Consider the following 16173-nt stretch of genomic DNA (forward strand, 5'->3'; position numbering starts at 1 on the left):
CTGACACCACTGAGGTGGAAACCACACACAGCACAGCCTACAGGACTGGCTACCTGGAGAGGATGATTGGGGATCCTCATCCCCACATGATTTGGTGTGGGTTTAACGTCTCCCTACACATTAGCTGCTGTGGAAAAAGTCAAACGAAAAATTTACCTCCTAGCTTTCTTATTTTCAATTAAATGTCACACACTCACAAAATACATACTCTATGAATATGAGGTGGCTCTTTTTCTTCATTTTTCTTTAAAAAATAAAGAGGCACCAATACCCGTTCATTTATGTATTAAAAGTCTCATATAATCATCAATAAAACAGAAATGGCATCTGTGATGGTCACACAAAGGAGAAAAAGATCAATGACAACTGTAGCCACTGTGGAGAGGCTCTGGCCATACCAGAATCTAAAGATGTGCTAAGAAGGTTTTACTGGTTTAGCAGAGTCCCATGGCGGCCCTTGTCCAGGAAAGGAAATGGCTCTCAAAGAAGCCACTCTGTGGCTGTTTCCAATGCCTGGTACCCATGTGACTGACGAGCCTGAAGAGACAGATGCATCCTCCTGCACACTAGCATGAGCACGGCATCAGTGACGGCGTGGTCTTAACTACTGGGCAGGAGGTTCTAGAGTGTAAAGGTATGTTGTACTTCAGCATCTTTGGTCAAGGTCTAGCTTCTTCAAATCCACCTCTGCTCAGTCAGTCTCTCACAGTTCAAGTCCACACATGTGAAGAAGAGCTCAAGACCTAGTTCCCATGGAAAACTGTCAGATCAAGTTTCTGGTTTGGGCCCTTGCCCTCCCAGCCCACCAGGACTACAAGACCTTACAGAGGAAGCCGTAAGGCCAGACGCTTGCTAAAACTCATTTTTTTTTTTTTTCAAGTTTCATGAGCTTTACAAGAAACTGCCAATGTGACTCCCAGCACCAGGAGGACCAGGCAGAGCCTTTGTCCTTAACGGCCTGAGCCAACTGTGTAAAGGGTCTTGCTTCCAAAAGAGACTTGCCACTGGCCTCAAAAACATGTCTGTATCACACAAATTCTATGTGAAGTCTAAATGTCATGTAGATGTTTGAAGTTGGAAGGTAAGAATAAGTTATGGGGAAAAAACCTAAAAACTAAATTTGGCCTAGGAATAACAAAGTTGTTTTAAAAAGTCTGACACTCTAGAATTTAATTCAGAGGAAAATTATCTGTAGTAAACGAGTTTACACCCTCAACAGGACACTGCCTGGCACTATGCTTTTTCTCCCTCAGTCCAGAGGTCTCTGTTCTTCTTTCACTGCTGCATGGGGCATGGGGGACTAGACAGAGCACCCCAACAGTGAAGCAGAAGTCACTGTGAGCCAGGCCAAGTCTGAACAAAGCATGCACTCTGAGCTGGGCCGACCATGATCCCGGCTAACCGACCCAGCACACAGTAGCCATCAAGGTGAGCTGACCACATGGTCATTTCACAGGGCTTCTCTGCAGTATTAGTCCCTCCCTTCACAAGCAAACGCCAGCTCCCAGGCAAACATTTTAGCAAAGACCATCGGGCTAGTATACCACCGTGAATGCTGGCAATTTCTAATTGACTTAGCACCAAAGCCGTTTTCCCCATCCCCTTAAACCAAGTCCGTCTGCAGTTTAAAATAGGAAGAGTCACATTTCTCTTTGCTTCTGTTTACAACTTTTTCATTTTCTCATCAAAGTATTCCTATGTTGATGTTCAGATCTATATCAGATGAAATAAAGTTGTGAACTATTTGGTGATTTCCACACAGCACTCTTCGCAAGGTGAAGCATTTCATGGGGTTAAGTCAGAATTATGTCCACAGAAGTCTTTTCCATGTAGTTCCTCATACAGAATAACTCTTACACATGGCTCTTTCTAGGCAGTACATTAAATGAAGATACCTCACAAGAGAAAAGATCATTATCTGTAGCCATTTGACTAATATACAGGTTCACAATCTGATAAGACACTCTGCAGAAGAGAGGCATGAACAAATACTAATTAAACACAAAACCGCAGTAAACATGGTCCACAGGACTAAAAGTTGCTAGTGTCTATCCTTAAGGACCTGAAGTGATGAGTCTGGTGACTGCATTTAGAACTGGAACATGCTTCTTCCCTTCCACATACACAATGTTTGATGCTGGTGCACATATTTCTACACACATGCACAACACTGTGTGTCTAGGATGACAAACTAATGTGATACCCAGCCAAGTCTTGAAGGCAGATTTGAAAGGGCAGGGTGCTAAGACCGAGAGAGCATATATCAACTTAGTAACACCCTAACTTCAGAATTCCATTTATTAAATATACTTTTTAAAAAGCACCTCTTGGTAATAAAAGCAAAGAACCAGTAATATCTCTTTCATTTTCATTATCAGCCTGCTAAATTCATGATGGGATTTTAAACAGGAAGCCTTCTAGGGCTTATAGACAGAACTCGAATGCAGGCGTGCTGATTTTGAAGCAGGAGCTGGAGCAGAGAAAAACATCAAAAAGCAACATACATTTGGAATTTATCACAGCTTTCTTCCTTAAGCCAAAAAAGAAAAACAAAACAAAAAAGCAAATTCGTTGTATAACCACAATTCAATTTGTCAAACTCCTATGAAGAATTTTCATTTAATTATGTATACATAACAAGAAAGAAAGTTCTTCCACAAACACGCTCAAGCTTACAATTATCAAGAAGATGACAGGAGGAAAAGCAGGAGGAGTACTAAACACAGGTCAGGAAGGGCCACTTCTGTTTCTGTTTGAAGTAGAAATCACCGTATAGGAAGTACAAAACCTGCACTGAATGACAACTGCTGGTGTGTTTACTTGATCCGAAGCAAAGACCAAGAGTGAAAAGCCCTATGTAACACCCGTCTGGAGCACTCCCTCCCTCGTGCACACGAGTGTGCCAGCAGCTTTTGGAGCACAGCTTACAAACCCAGTAGTCCTTGGACAGCTGCAGTCAATGGATCGCTTCTTCCCTTCCCTTGTCTCCAATGGACCCATAATTCAGTTTCACTTACAAGCTGCAAACAAACTCATTTCTTCAGAAAAATATCTGTTTGGCATCTCCTGGACTTTGTTCCATTGGGCAATATGGACATTTTAATCTGAATACAAGATGGAAAAGAATGAGTCAAGAACAATGTCAGCACTGAGCACTCCATTTGCACTTAGGTACACACACCTACAACATGTACAAAAGCGTAGCTTCTATGTTTATTTGTCTGCAGGATGAACTGCACTCCCTTAACGTAACTGCCAGCCAAGCTTTGTAGGGTCACAGAAAATAACACCCCAGTCAGACCCTCACCTGAAAGTTTCTTTAATACTTAGTAACTGGTGAAAATTGTTTTGCAGGAAAAACTCATTTCAGAAGTAAATCTAATTTCAGCCTACCAAGGTTTACATTGCACCTGCCCCTAAATGAATTTCAAATGTGTGAACTGTATAATTTATTTAAGGACAGTAAATCTGTTGTGAGCTGCCAAGCCTGCCCCAAGAAAAGCCCACATATCTTTCAGTGACAAAGAACACTGGCTCCATGTGAACAGGGTCACCAGTGATCTGCACTGCCAGGGTTTCTGTGTGGTCTGGGAAGGGCATAAACAGTTTCTTTCAAGCAAGAGACCTCCCAGGAAAGTGTCTTCCCACAATGGGGCCAGAACCAACACCAGTGAAGACTCCCCTAACTGCCTGAACTAGAATACCTTTGAGAATTTTTTTTTAAAGTTGGGCTCATTATCTATAAAAATTACCATGCACTTTGAACCGTGATTACAATGGTAGGAATTTATCACATGTGGATAACATACACTAACACTGTATTCATCAATAGGAAACTAACTAAATAATATTTCCATACTGCAGAGTAGTCTACATTTTTGGGGGTGGGGGTAGGGGTGGAGGCAGGAAGGCATGAGGTTGAAACAATCTCACGTAGCTAAGGATAGCCCCTCCAACTTGCTATGTAGTCAAGGATGATCTTAAATTCCAGATCCTCCTGTCTCTACTACTCAAATGCTGGGGTTATAAGCAAGTACAACCATGCCATGCTATTCTGATTAAATTTAACAACAATAACAAAGGGCAGCATACTGCCTTCTGTTGCAGCATATAAAAAGATCTCCAAAGTAAATCCCTAATTGAGAAAAGTAAATCTCAGAAGGGAGAAGGGTACACACAGTACATTACTCTTAAAACCTTGGGGGAGGGTTGTCCACCCAAAGAATTAGACTGTATTTATAATTCTAATCACCAAATCCTTGAGCAGATTAAACTAACCAAAGAGATTAGATGTTACCACTTTCAATGAATAGTTAAGAAACTAATTTCTAAATCTAGTTGTGGGTTGAGCATGGTGCTACACACCTTAAATGCCAATACTTGGGAGGCAGGGGCAGACAAATGTGTGAGTTTGACCCTGGTCTGGTCTACAGATCACCAGGAATACACAGAAAAACCTTGCTCAAAAAAACCAATAAATAAATAAATACATAATTCCAGCTTCATTCATTTATCCTTATTACATCTTACTTTCACATAAGATTTATTTAATGTTTAAGAAATCAGACACTTACTTGCTACCATTAAACATTTTATTCAGGGCATCTCTTGATATAATATGACCACAAACCAACTTCATGGGTGGATTGTTATCTGTTGTCTGCTGACGAAGAATGGGGCAGGCAAATATGGAGTGATACCAGCACTTTTTACCAAGGTCCACTTCAATCTGTTTGAAAAGGAAAAGTGAGAAAGGCTAGTTAACCCTGAGAACGACCCACATCACCATCACTGCACAGCAAGAATATCTATTTGGGCTGACTCTAGTGGAGCTGTCTCAAAGAATGGCAAGTCTTAGGATTCAAAGTGGAGTTAAACAACAACTACCACTGTTTAAACCAGATTCTGAGGTCTGAGAAAACCAGGCACCGTGCTTTAGAAGCTGATACCTTTTTTTGGTGGTAGCAGGCAGCAAACTCATAGCCTGGCCCATGAGCAACCACCACTAAGCCACATACATCCCCAGCCTAAACACCTCGAAAATTTATCAGAATATATACCGAAGGCAAAAACATCAGCCACCCTGATTGCCCTAGAGGCAGCACTTGGTGAAGGGATAAATTCAGTGCAACAGCTCCTCCAAGGGCAGTCTAAATATAGTTACTGCCTGTGTGCACTTCAGACCCGAGCTGCCTATATAGTTTGGGTGAAGTGGTCCAGAGAAAACCTGAAACAGGGAGGTAAGCCAAGGTTTGCCCCCCACCCCGCCTTTTTTTGCAGTGGTGGGAATCCAATGCAGGGCTCTGAATGTGGCCAGGCAGTTTAAGGCAGCACCCCACCCCACCCTACCTCCTATCCCTTATGTACATGCCTTTTTTCTTTTTTGCTTTTTGAGATAAGATCTCAGTAAGTTGTCTAAGCAGGCTTTGAACTTGTGATTCCCCTGCCTCAGCCTCCCAAGTGCCTGGAATTATGGGCTTGTACCACCAATACCAGCTTAAGCCAAATCTCAAAAGGATCTTTTGTGATTGGTACATTAAAGCTCATGGCATGGCATCCCCATTATGTTTTTGCCACAAACATATCAAATCATAAACGCATGAAATCATCTAGCAGAGCAGCTGCTTCACACAGAGCCTTAGCAAATACACTGCTTCCCTTTCTTCTCAATCTATAATAGCTTTTGTCCTAAAAGTCCATTACTGCCAGGGGTGGTGGCACGCACATTTAATTCCAGCAGAGAGGAGATTTGAGTTTGAGGGCAGCCTGATCCATACACTGAGTTCTATGCCAGCCAGGGACACACAGTGAGACACTGACTCAAAAAACCAAAATAAAATAGACCTACTAAGGTTCTTTAAGGAAAATTGACCAAAGGTAGGGGATGGAGTCTAGTGTTCACAGGGACCTGAGTCCAAATTATAGCCCCACAAAAATGGTGGAAGAGACCTATAAACCTGGTACCCAGGAGGATCGGAAGGAACCTAAACTAGACACATAGTAAGAGCCTCTTAAAAAAAAGAAAAGAAGAGGATGAAAGTCAAAAGTACATGAAAGCAATCGTGAGGGGAGATGGCCAACCACCATGCCTGTTGCTTTCCTAGCCCCAAGTGCACACTATCAGTTGGGATCCTACTGAGTGCTCTACTTCAAAGATGCTCACAGCATGATCATAAAACTGCCAGGGCTGGGCACCTGCTTACAGAACCGCGTTCTTTCACTTGCTCAGGCAGCAGAGTAGAGTGCTGCTTCTGTCCCGACCACAGGCAGTACCAGGAGGGCACCTGTGCCTTTAATCACAAACCATCTTCAACAAGCTCTTCCAGTTGATGCAACCCACTGACAGGCTTACAGCTGGAGGAACAAGGCAACTGCAGACAAACCTGTGGTGGTGTGGCAACGAGAAGCCAGCGCCAAAGGCTTAACTTAGTCCTCCAGGATCTGGACATGATGGTGTCAGAAATGGTAATTGCAAGTTAAAAAGTCTTAGTGTCTACTGCCAGAGGAAACACATACAATAAACTTTGCACTTCACATCATAACCACCATGGCAGCCACAAAGTGCCTGACACCTCTAGGCTTCAGTAGTCCATAAAGAGAAGGGACCCTCTTGTTACAGATAACAAACTACTGCCCACAAGTGAGTTCACGAGAAGACACTCTTTGTGCTAACAGAAGGCACAACTCTCCCCACTTCTGGGGTTTGCATCTATCAGCTTGCAACCGAAACTGGAGTCAAAATTGTGGATACACTCCCCCAGTGTCTCCAAAAGATACTATGTCCCACATATCTATTTTCTTGTTTGATTCTGTTATTGTTGTTGAGGGAGGGTCTCAATGAGGCCCTGGCTGCCTTGGAACTCACTATGTAGGTTAGCCTGGCCTCAAACTCAAAAGATTTGCCTGCCTCTGCCTCCTAAGTGCTAGAATTAGTGTGCACCATCACCCCCACACCTATTTTAATTTGAATTTGTTAACTGATTTGTTTCCTTTTAGAGCGGTGCTGGACCCAAAGCTATTCTCTCAACTTTATTTTTCACTCCTGTTATGTGCATTAAAACAAGCAAACAAAAACAAACCCATTGAGTGGCTATAACCGTGTTTTCTAAAGAAATGGCACGATGAGCACTTTTAACTCTTTTTTTTTTTTAAAAAAGATTTATTTATGTACCAGTGCTCAACCTGCATGTACAACTTTATGCCAGAAGAGGGCATGAGATCCCCCTATAGACGGTTGTGAGCCTCCGTGTGGTTGCTGGGAACTGAACTCAGGACCTCTGGAAGAGCACCAGTGCTCATAACCACTGAGCCATCCCCCCACTTTGACCTCTTCTAAGGTGGAAGGGTAAGTAAACTGTCGCTAGAACTCACAGGTAATTCGTCTTTCTGGTTCCAAACTCCAGTGCACTGTCTCTGCTCGATCACAGCTTTGATGTTAATGAGAGCGGGCAGTGCCACACAGCCTGCGGAGAAACTGAGGGCAGAGAGGGAAGAAACATCAGTGCCAATGCCAAGCATACACCTGTAAGCTGTTTCCTCTCAAAGAAAAAGAAACTCATTTTCTCCCCATCCTCCTGTTCCCAGCCCTCAGCTATATTTCCTGTAGTTACTAAAAAAATAATCCCCTTTACAAACAAAACATAAAACCCTAGTGCTACCAACATAAGCCTAGCCAGTATGGGAGAAATGGGGGGGGGAGGAACCTAAGTGTTTTATGCAAATGTCCTTTTGTATCACAACGAATGCTAAAAAAAAAAAAGTAACCCAAATGCCAACTAAAAGCAGTATTTACTGCCTACCCAAGGCACTGCTGAGCTCAAAAAGCAGCATTTCCTAGGTAGCCAGCACAGTAGTGAGGAGCACAGTGAGCACCTGCCAAGGCTGGTGACAATCCCCCCACAACACAGACCTTCATCTGTACAAAGGTCGGCAATGGAAAAGGGGTTTTGGACTCCCTGGTTCCCAGACCACACTTAGAGAAGAGCCACCCTAAAACTGTGTCACTGCCAACTGTGACAAGCACTTGAAGTACCCACTGCATGCTTCTGCAGAAAGACAACACAATCTACTGGCTTAAACATAAAGGAAACAGGAAAAGTTGCCCAACACAGTGCCCATTTCAGAGCGAGCAGGGCCATTACTGTACCTGACACTGAGCGGAGACTCCACGGAGAGCCCCAGGAGGGCACAGGCATCCCGTGTAAAGATGTCACAGATGTCAGCCCACTGGTTTGCATCAAGCAGGTGAACATATGGTGAATTCTCAATCCCTTGTCTCAGGTACACAAGGCTTCCCATCAATACCTGAATGTCTGAAAGAAAAAGCCCCGGCACAATGGAGGTGTGCACAGCCATATCTGAAACAGCCATTTCCTCGTGAACAACAGGCTAAGAAAGCTAAGAACATCTCCATCCCATGTAGCACAACCTAAAGCAGTGCAAACACTCTCGTCCCTAATCTTGACTGCCAAGTCCCTCCCCTAAACTAAGGACACAGCATGGGAGAGGAGGAGAAAAGGGAAGCTCTTAAACACTGAACTTGGAATTTCTAGTCTTTCCCCGCCATGCATGTCTGGTGAAGGAGGAGCCATACTCACCATACTGGTACGTAAAAGCAGCATGTGGTAATACACAAGTGTCTTGTCAGTGTCTTACAGTAAGGACGCCCCAACTCTGCGATGTCTCTGGCCTCAACACTGTGCTGCTGCTCTAGTCAGTGTGCAATGCCCCTATTACCAATTAGCCCAACCATCTTATTCCTTAGCAGACGTATAGGACAGACACTGTGGTGGCTACTGGCTCTTTCCAAACCCTAAAAATCTGACTCCAGCCATGCTGGTGGTGCTCATCTGTATTCCCAGCATTCTGGAGGCTGCTGACACAGGAGGATCACAAGTTTGAGACCAGCCTGGACTACACAGAGAGACTCTCTCAATTCCCTGTACTTTCTCTCCCTACCTGCCCAGGCTCCCTCCCCAAAGTACAAAGGAAAACAGTTGTCTGACTCCAGACTTACCTTTTTGATGATTTAGGGCAAATGGTTGGAAATTTTTCGCATACTGTAAGGCTTCCCGCTGATTTGTAGTTCCACCCATTAACAAGCTAATAAAGTACAGTCGGTGTAGCTTAAATTCCAAGGAGCTGTTTTGGGCTATGAGCATTTCTCGGTTTGACACTGCCCACCTAAAGCAACAGAAAAAGGTTTTAAGAATAATCAAAGGCCTGAGCAAGGTGTTTTAAAAACTGGTTGACATCTAGCATGTGAAAGGGGGTCTGGTCTGCCATCTTGTGGGAAGTTGTAGTAACATCAACCATTAGGAGATGCGAACATAGGGAAAAACATACCAAGTTAGAGAACAACTACTTCTTTAATGAGGTTTTATAGTAAGAATGGCTCTGGAATGTCACATAATACACTTGGATTCGAAGAGGGCCACACTCTGGAGTGTGAGCCTTGGGATTCACACCTAGATTGCTTAGAGCTACCCCTCTTCCTATTAAACCAGCCTATCTGCAAATGAACCAAAACTCTGAAGGTGAACCTCTTAGCTTTTAAATTACATTCTCCCATTTATTTATGCATTCATTCCTTATTGGGGGGCCATCTCATCATGACCTTCATGTGGAAGTCAGAGGACAACCTATGAAGAAGTCATTTCTTTCCTTCCACCATGGTGGATAGAGGGCACTGAATCCAGGTAAGGCTTGGTGCGAGCGCCTTTCTTTACCTGCTGCTGCACGACCTCACTGCAGGCCTGGAGTCTCCTACTTTATGCTACTCTGTTTTGCATTAAAAATTAGCAAACGGGCGTGTGTGTGTGTGTGTGTGTGTGTGTGTGTATAGCTTGGTGATAGGGTGCTGGTTTACAACACATACGGAAGAGTCCTGGGTTCAATCCCCAGCAGTACAAAAACAAACAAAACCAGCAAACAGGTATTTCTCAATGTACCTGCTGTCTTTTATCTTATGCCTGTGTTCTGTCCCCTTGCATGTGTGTACACTGTGTGCACACTGTGTGTGTGTCAGGTGCCCTCGAAGGCCAGAAGAGAGCACTGGATCTCCTGGCACTGGAGTTACAGACTGTTTTGATCCGGCACGTGGATGCAGGGAACTAAGCCCAAGTCTCCTGGAAGAATAACAATACTCTTGCGCTGAGTCCCAGCACTTTCAGTCCAAACAGAAGGACAGAAAACAGCACACACGCGCACACACACTGTATCTGCACAGTGTCCGAGAGATGTGTACAGATACCATATATGTTACGAAGGGCAAGGACGGCTTCTGCTCCGAGACGCTGAGGTACCCTGAGTGAGCAGGTACCAGCAGCACAAGCAGGGCTAACTAACTCAGTGAACTGGGACTACCATGTCAAGCGTGATAAAAACAAATGTACCACAAGTCAGCTGTTAAAATCAAAGCTTACAATGTGATAAGGAAGCTTTATTTCTCTAGATGTTCAACTATAAAAGCTATTCTTTAATTGACTTTTACTTGGGCATTTGTCCAGCTAACCCAGCAGAATCTGAACTAGGTATGAATATAAAATGTGAGTAACTTGAGATGGGGCTATGTTTCAGTGGCAGAGTGCTTGCCCAGCATACACCAGGCTTCTGCTTTGATACCTAGTGCCACTGGGTGGGGTGGGAGAGGTGGGCATAATAAAGATGACATAAAATCTGAGTAACTTTTTTTTTTTAAACACAAACTTTTTTTTTAAAGATTTATTTATTTATTATGTATACAGCATGTATGACTGCAGGCCAGAAGAGGGCACCAGTTCTCTTCTGGTTGTGAGAAGATGGTTGTGAGCCACCATGTGGTTGCTGGGAATTGAACTCAGGACCTCTGAAAGAGCAGTCAGTGCTTTTAACCTCTGAGCCATCTCTCCAGCCCCTGAGTAACTTATTACACCATACTTAATATTAAAATATTCCTTAACTAATAAAATCCTGGCGGCGTTCTTGTCCCTACCATTAGCTTTCTCAAGCCGCCTAACACTCATCAGTGAGTGACCATCTGAATGGACGAAACAAGACACTGTTTTCCAGCTCTCTGCGATTAGCCTTCTTCCAGCGGTTCAACTAACTTTAACATTTAGGCTGCAGGTCAGACAAATTCAAATTTTTATAAAAGTAAAGGTTTTTAATCCAAAGCAGAAATAAATGTGCCAAACAGGCATGCCCACCTTTTTGACTTTGTGACATGATATTATCATATTCAAAGTTTATGCTCAAGAATCAGCAAGAGGGAAAAAAACCACGTGTTTTGTTTTTGTTTTCTTCTGAGATTGGCTGGTCCTGCTTAATATTATATATTCTAAGTCTCTGCGTTTTCCTGCAAATTTTGTGCTTTCACTTTTCTTTAGAGCTGAAAAATACTCTGTATTATCCATGTAACATACTTTCATCATCCATGCATCTGCTGAACTAGGTTGGCTCCGTTTCCTGGCTACTGTGACAAACGCAGGGTGCCACTGTCTCTGTGGTAGGTAACAGGGTTCTTCTCTGTGTATGTGCCCAGGAGTGGAATGCAGGTTTCTGGTTTGTTTTGTTTTTTATTTTATCGGTGTTTTGCCTGTACATATGTCTGTGTGAGGGTGTTAGATCCTGGAGTTACAGACAGTTGTGAGCTGCCATGTGGGTGCTGGGAATTGAACCCAGGACCTCTGGAAGAGCAGTCAGTGCTCTTAACCACTGAGCCATCTCTCCAGCCCACCCACCCACCCCCCTTTTGTGGGGGGGGGTTCGAGACAGGGTTTCTCTGTGTAGCTTTGGTGCCTGTCCTGGAACTCACTCTGTAGATCAGGCTGGCCTCGAGCTCAGAGATCTGCCTGCCTCTGCCTCTTGAGTGCTGGGATTAAAGGTGTATGCCACCACCGCCCAGCGGCATAAAGTTTCATTGGCATAAAAACAGCCATAGTGACCAATGAATCAAACCAGACATAATTCTGCAAATTTTTGACAAAAGCAAAGAAGCCAAAAATATACACCTGAGAAAAGACAGTAATTTCAAAAAATGGTGCTGGTCAAACTGGATGGCTGAATGTAGAAGTATATAAATAGATCCATATTGATTATCCGGCACAAAAGTTAACTCCAAATATTAAGGTCCTTGAAACATTTGGAGTTAAGTTTTATGATTTGCCTGCAAGGTATGCTGGTGCTATAATAGCATAAATGTCATGGATGCAACCCATGATTGTATTTAAGCTTTACTCCATGAAACAGCAACCATATCTGACAACTGCCAAGAACCAGAGACCTACTATTATTCTGCTACAGAAGCACAGCATTAAAATGACTCCTAATGACACAGTGCTATACTCATAGATGACTGTCTCACTCAACCCATCAAAGAAGTTCTTTCAGTAGATGGGAATGAACAGAGGAACCCTCAAGTGGACAACGTGCAGACAGTGAGGTAGAAGTCCCATGCCAGGCGCAGCTGGCCAATACAAATGAATGGTATTTCTGTAGACGTCTTTTGTTTCATTTTGCTTTGTTTTGACTTTTGAGTCAAGGTTTCTCTGTGTAGCCCTGGCTGTGTTGGAACTCACTCTGTAGACCAGATTGGCTTTGAATTCAAAGATCCACCACCTGTCTACCTCTACCTCTCAAGTGCTGGGATTAGGAGTGTGAGCCATCACTGCCTGGCTGTTTTTGTCTTTTTTTTTTTTTTTTTTTTTTTTTTTTGTCTTTTGCTTATTTGTTTATATTTTCCTTTGTGTGTTTGTGCTTTTTGTGTTCTTGTTTTTTGTTGTTTGCTTGTTTTGTTGAAAGAGAAAAAAATAGAGCATAATGTTGGATGGGTAGGGAGGTTAGGAGGCTCTTGGAGGAACTGAGAGAGGGAGAAAAATATGATCAAAATATAGTGTCTGGAATTTTTTTTCACAAAAGGAAGGTATTTTCAAACAGTGAAGTCTTGGTTATTGGCTAACTCCATCATTAGAAGTACTTACATATATATTTTTTTTTAATCTCAGAGTTGATGTAGCTTTAAAAAAAAGATTTTTATTATTATTATATTTAAAATTATATCCCTGTGTGGGTATGTATACATAAGTGCTGTCTAGAAGAGTTCCAGATCCCCTGGAGCTGGAGTTACAGATGATTGTGAGCCATCCAGCCTGGGTGCTGGGACTCAGATTTGGGTCCTTTCAGAGAGCAGTAAGTGCTCTGAACTGCTGAGCCATTTCTCCAGCCTGTCTCTGTCCTTTTTGTCAGCTGTTAGGAAACCATACAAAGGGGCAAGATTACTCAGTGGGTAAAGAGACTTGTCACCAAGAGTGACAATCTGAATTTAATTCCCAGGGTGCATATGGAGAAATAAAAGAACAAACTTCTGCAAGTTATACGTGCACATATACACGCACACACAAAATAATAAAATGTCAACTGTTTTTTCTTAAAGAACTCACAGTCATGTGTGGTGGCACATGCCTGTATTCCCAGCACTAAGGAGGCTAATGACCACATGGGCTACAGATAGCATTAGTGACATTTTGTTTCAAAAAGAACAGAGTAAGAGGAGAAGATGGAGACGAGAGTATTACACACATGATCAACACAACACAAACAAGCTGGCCACTGATCCCAGTACTTGGAAGGTAGACTGCAGGACAATCAGAAATTCAAGACCAACCTAAGCTACCTGAGACCCTATCTCATAAGAACAAAAAATCCTAAAACAAAAAGTAACACACACATACTCAACTTTACAGAGGTTCTCAGACATACAGGCCCACTTTGTTCCAATGCTGAACCCTCGGTGAGGACAGAGTTATTAGATTATGCTTATTCTCTTCCTGAGGACCAGGCTTGAAACTTCCTATAAACTTCTAGCAGCAGTAAATTGAAAACAGAAAAAGATGTTATTACCTCCAAATGTGCTCTCCTCTCTTCGAGTCTCCTTACTGCACTGCTCTATCTTTTCTGTAGCCTTGTCACTGGCCCCTCACTACACTGTTTTCTGAGACAGCTAACCCAGACTGGCCTAGAACTTTCTACATAGCAGAGGATGACTGAATTCCTCATCTTCCTGCCTCCACCTTCCAAGTGCTGGGATTACAGGTGTGTGCACCATACCCACTCTTTGTAATTAGCTTCTCTTTAATTGAAGTGTTCTTTCTCCACCACTCTGCATATAAACAGATTTAGTTGAAAATGGATCATCTTTCTTTTTTTGGTCTTCTCAGAATTAAGGCCAATTAATCGGGTAAGAAGAAAATCAAACTCTAGGGAAAAAACCCAACTTGTTCAACCTTGGATGCCCTTCTCCACTGTCTCCCCATGAAAGCCCTGTTTCCTCTACTGCCTGTGGTTACTGAGAGCTGCTTGAAGTGAAAGGCTGCACACCTGTTCAAAGCTTCACAGTGTAGAACAAGAGACGGACACCACTAACTATTTAAAATTTAAAAAAATTCATGTGTGGATGTTTTGCCTGCATGTATGTCTGTGTACCATGTACATGCCTGGTTTCCACAGAGCCGGAAGAGGGAGTCAGATCCCCTGGAACTGGAGTTACAGATGGTTGTAAATCACCATGTGGGTGCCAAAAATTGAACCCAGATCCTCTGAAAGAGCAACCAGTGAGTTCTCATAACTCCCAAACCATCTTTCTAGCCTCAACAGAAACTAATCACCGTTCACTTGGTTCGTTATCAAATCTCTGACCGTCAGGTGCTTCCACCTGCTTGCCCACTTTCACTTCCTAACCTGTTTTTCTATTAAAAAGCTGTATTTTATTCATTCATACTATAGCTTCTTTTAACAAGGATTCTTATCCGTGAGACCAATCAAACAGTACACCATGAAACCACAAAGGCAGTCTCATCTGACTTTTCTTTCCTTCCCTACCTAATTTCTGGCCTTAGAGATGGGGCAGCCTGCCAGGTACTGCTGACAGCCTGTCCCATCTAAACCCTTCTGCAGCATAAATCAAGGCATTATTTTCTTATCGTATGAGAAAAATTTTGCATCCTTTACTTTTCTTTCTTCCTCCTTATAATCACTCAGTTATTTTTAGTTCTTCAAGGTGTTCCATGGAGGGTTTTTCACTAACAGAGGCAGTGGGGGAATGCTCTCACATGTCCCAGGAAATCATTTTATGATTTAAGATGGTTACATATCATCAGTAGTGATCCTTAAGATGTCCCCCGGAGTCAAAAGATTATGAACCATCATGAACGCATAAGCCTATCTACAGAAGACACAGGTAAACTTCCTTATAAGATAAATGCAAACTAAATATACTAAGATGCTGTCCTTTCTTACACATACATGTTATCAAAGTTGCAAAGACTTTATTATTATTATTATTATTATTATTATTATTATTATTATTGTTTTCTGAGACAGGGCTTCTCTGTCTCTGCCTCCTGAATGCTAGGATTAAAGGTGTGTACCACCATCGATGGCTGAAGGGACTCTTTAGACCTATGGCATCGTTTCATTTTGAAACAATTTGTATAGAGGAAAACTTGGCAAAAAAAAAAAATCAACCCAAGTTTTAAATTCACCATGACCCAATGTTCTAGGAAGGCACCCTACAGACAGAGCAGGGCACAATGAAAATAACATAAATTAATCACTGCTGTACTGATTATTAGATAAAATGCTAGAAACTATCAAAATATCTATCAATATACCTGAAATGGTTAAATAAAATCCAGGGATAAACTCAAAATACTAAGCAGTCACACTGAAGACTTACTTATCCAGATGGATGCAAAAAAGGTTAATGGTGACTGCCTAATGTGGTGAGATACTGAGTGACTTACAGTCAGGAAGAGAGACCCTCACTACATTTTTACTCTACTGTACCTTTTACATTTTTTTTTTTAAACCTGGTCCATGTATTACCTACTTGGAATAATTAATGTTAACCCTAAACTCAGATATAAAGGTTTTGTGTTGTCTGTTTTTTACTCTTAACTCTTCTGGGGACCCATCACCCAGTTCCCAAATAAATCACACAGAGACTTATTATTATTAATGAATGCCAGGCCTTAGCTTGACTTTTTTTTAGCCAGCTTTTCTTAAATTATCCCATCCACCTTTTGCCTCTGGGCTTTTACCTTCCTCTATTTCTGTGTATCTTTCTTTACTTCTTACTCCGTGTCTGGCTGTGTAGCGGGGTGGCTGGCCCCTTCTTTTCTTGCTCCTTCATCTCTC

The 16173-nt window shown here is 42.5% G+C and overlaps 1 protein-coding gene across 1 annotated transcript in view; it reads right to left on the reverse strand.

The window, feature by feature from the left end:
• Positions 1-2280: 2280 nt before the first annotated feature.
• Positions 2281-16173, reverse strand: part of Rmnd5a (required for meiotic nuclear division 5 homolog A) — a 47178-nt gene continuing 33285 nt past the window's right edge. Inside the window, exons 5-9 of the mRNA XM_059257942.1 lie at positions 9017-9183; positions 8147-8312; positions 7372-7474; positions 4575-4729; positions 2281-3104 (exon numbers count right to left, since the gene is read on the reverse strand). Of these exons, the coding sequence (XP_059113925.1) occupies positions 3041-3104; positions 4575-4729; positions 7372-7474; positions 8147-8312; positions 9017-9183 (655 nt within the window). The 3' untranslated portion in view covers positions 2281-3040. The remainder of the gene's footprint in view (positions 3105-4574; positions 4730-7371; positions 7475-8146; positions 8313-9016; positions 9184-16173) is intronic.

This window comes from Peromyscus eremicus, chromosome 3 (assembly GCF_949786415.1).
Source record: "Peromyscus eremicus chromosome 3, PerEre_H2_v1, whole genome shotgun sequence".
NCBI lineage: Eukaryota > Metazoa > Chordata > Mammalia > Rodentia > Cricetidae > Peromyscus > Peromyscus eremicus.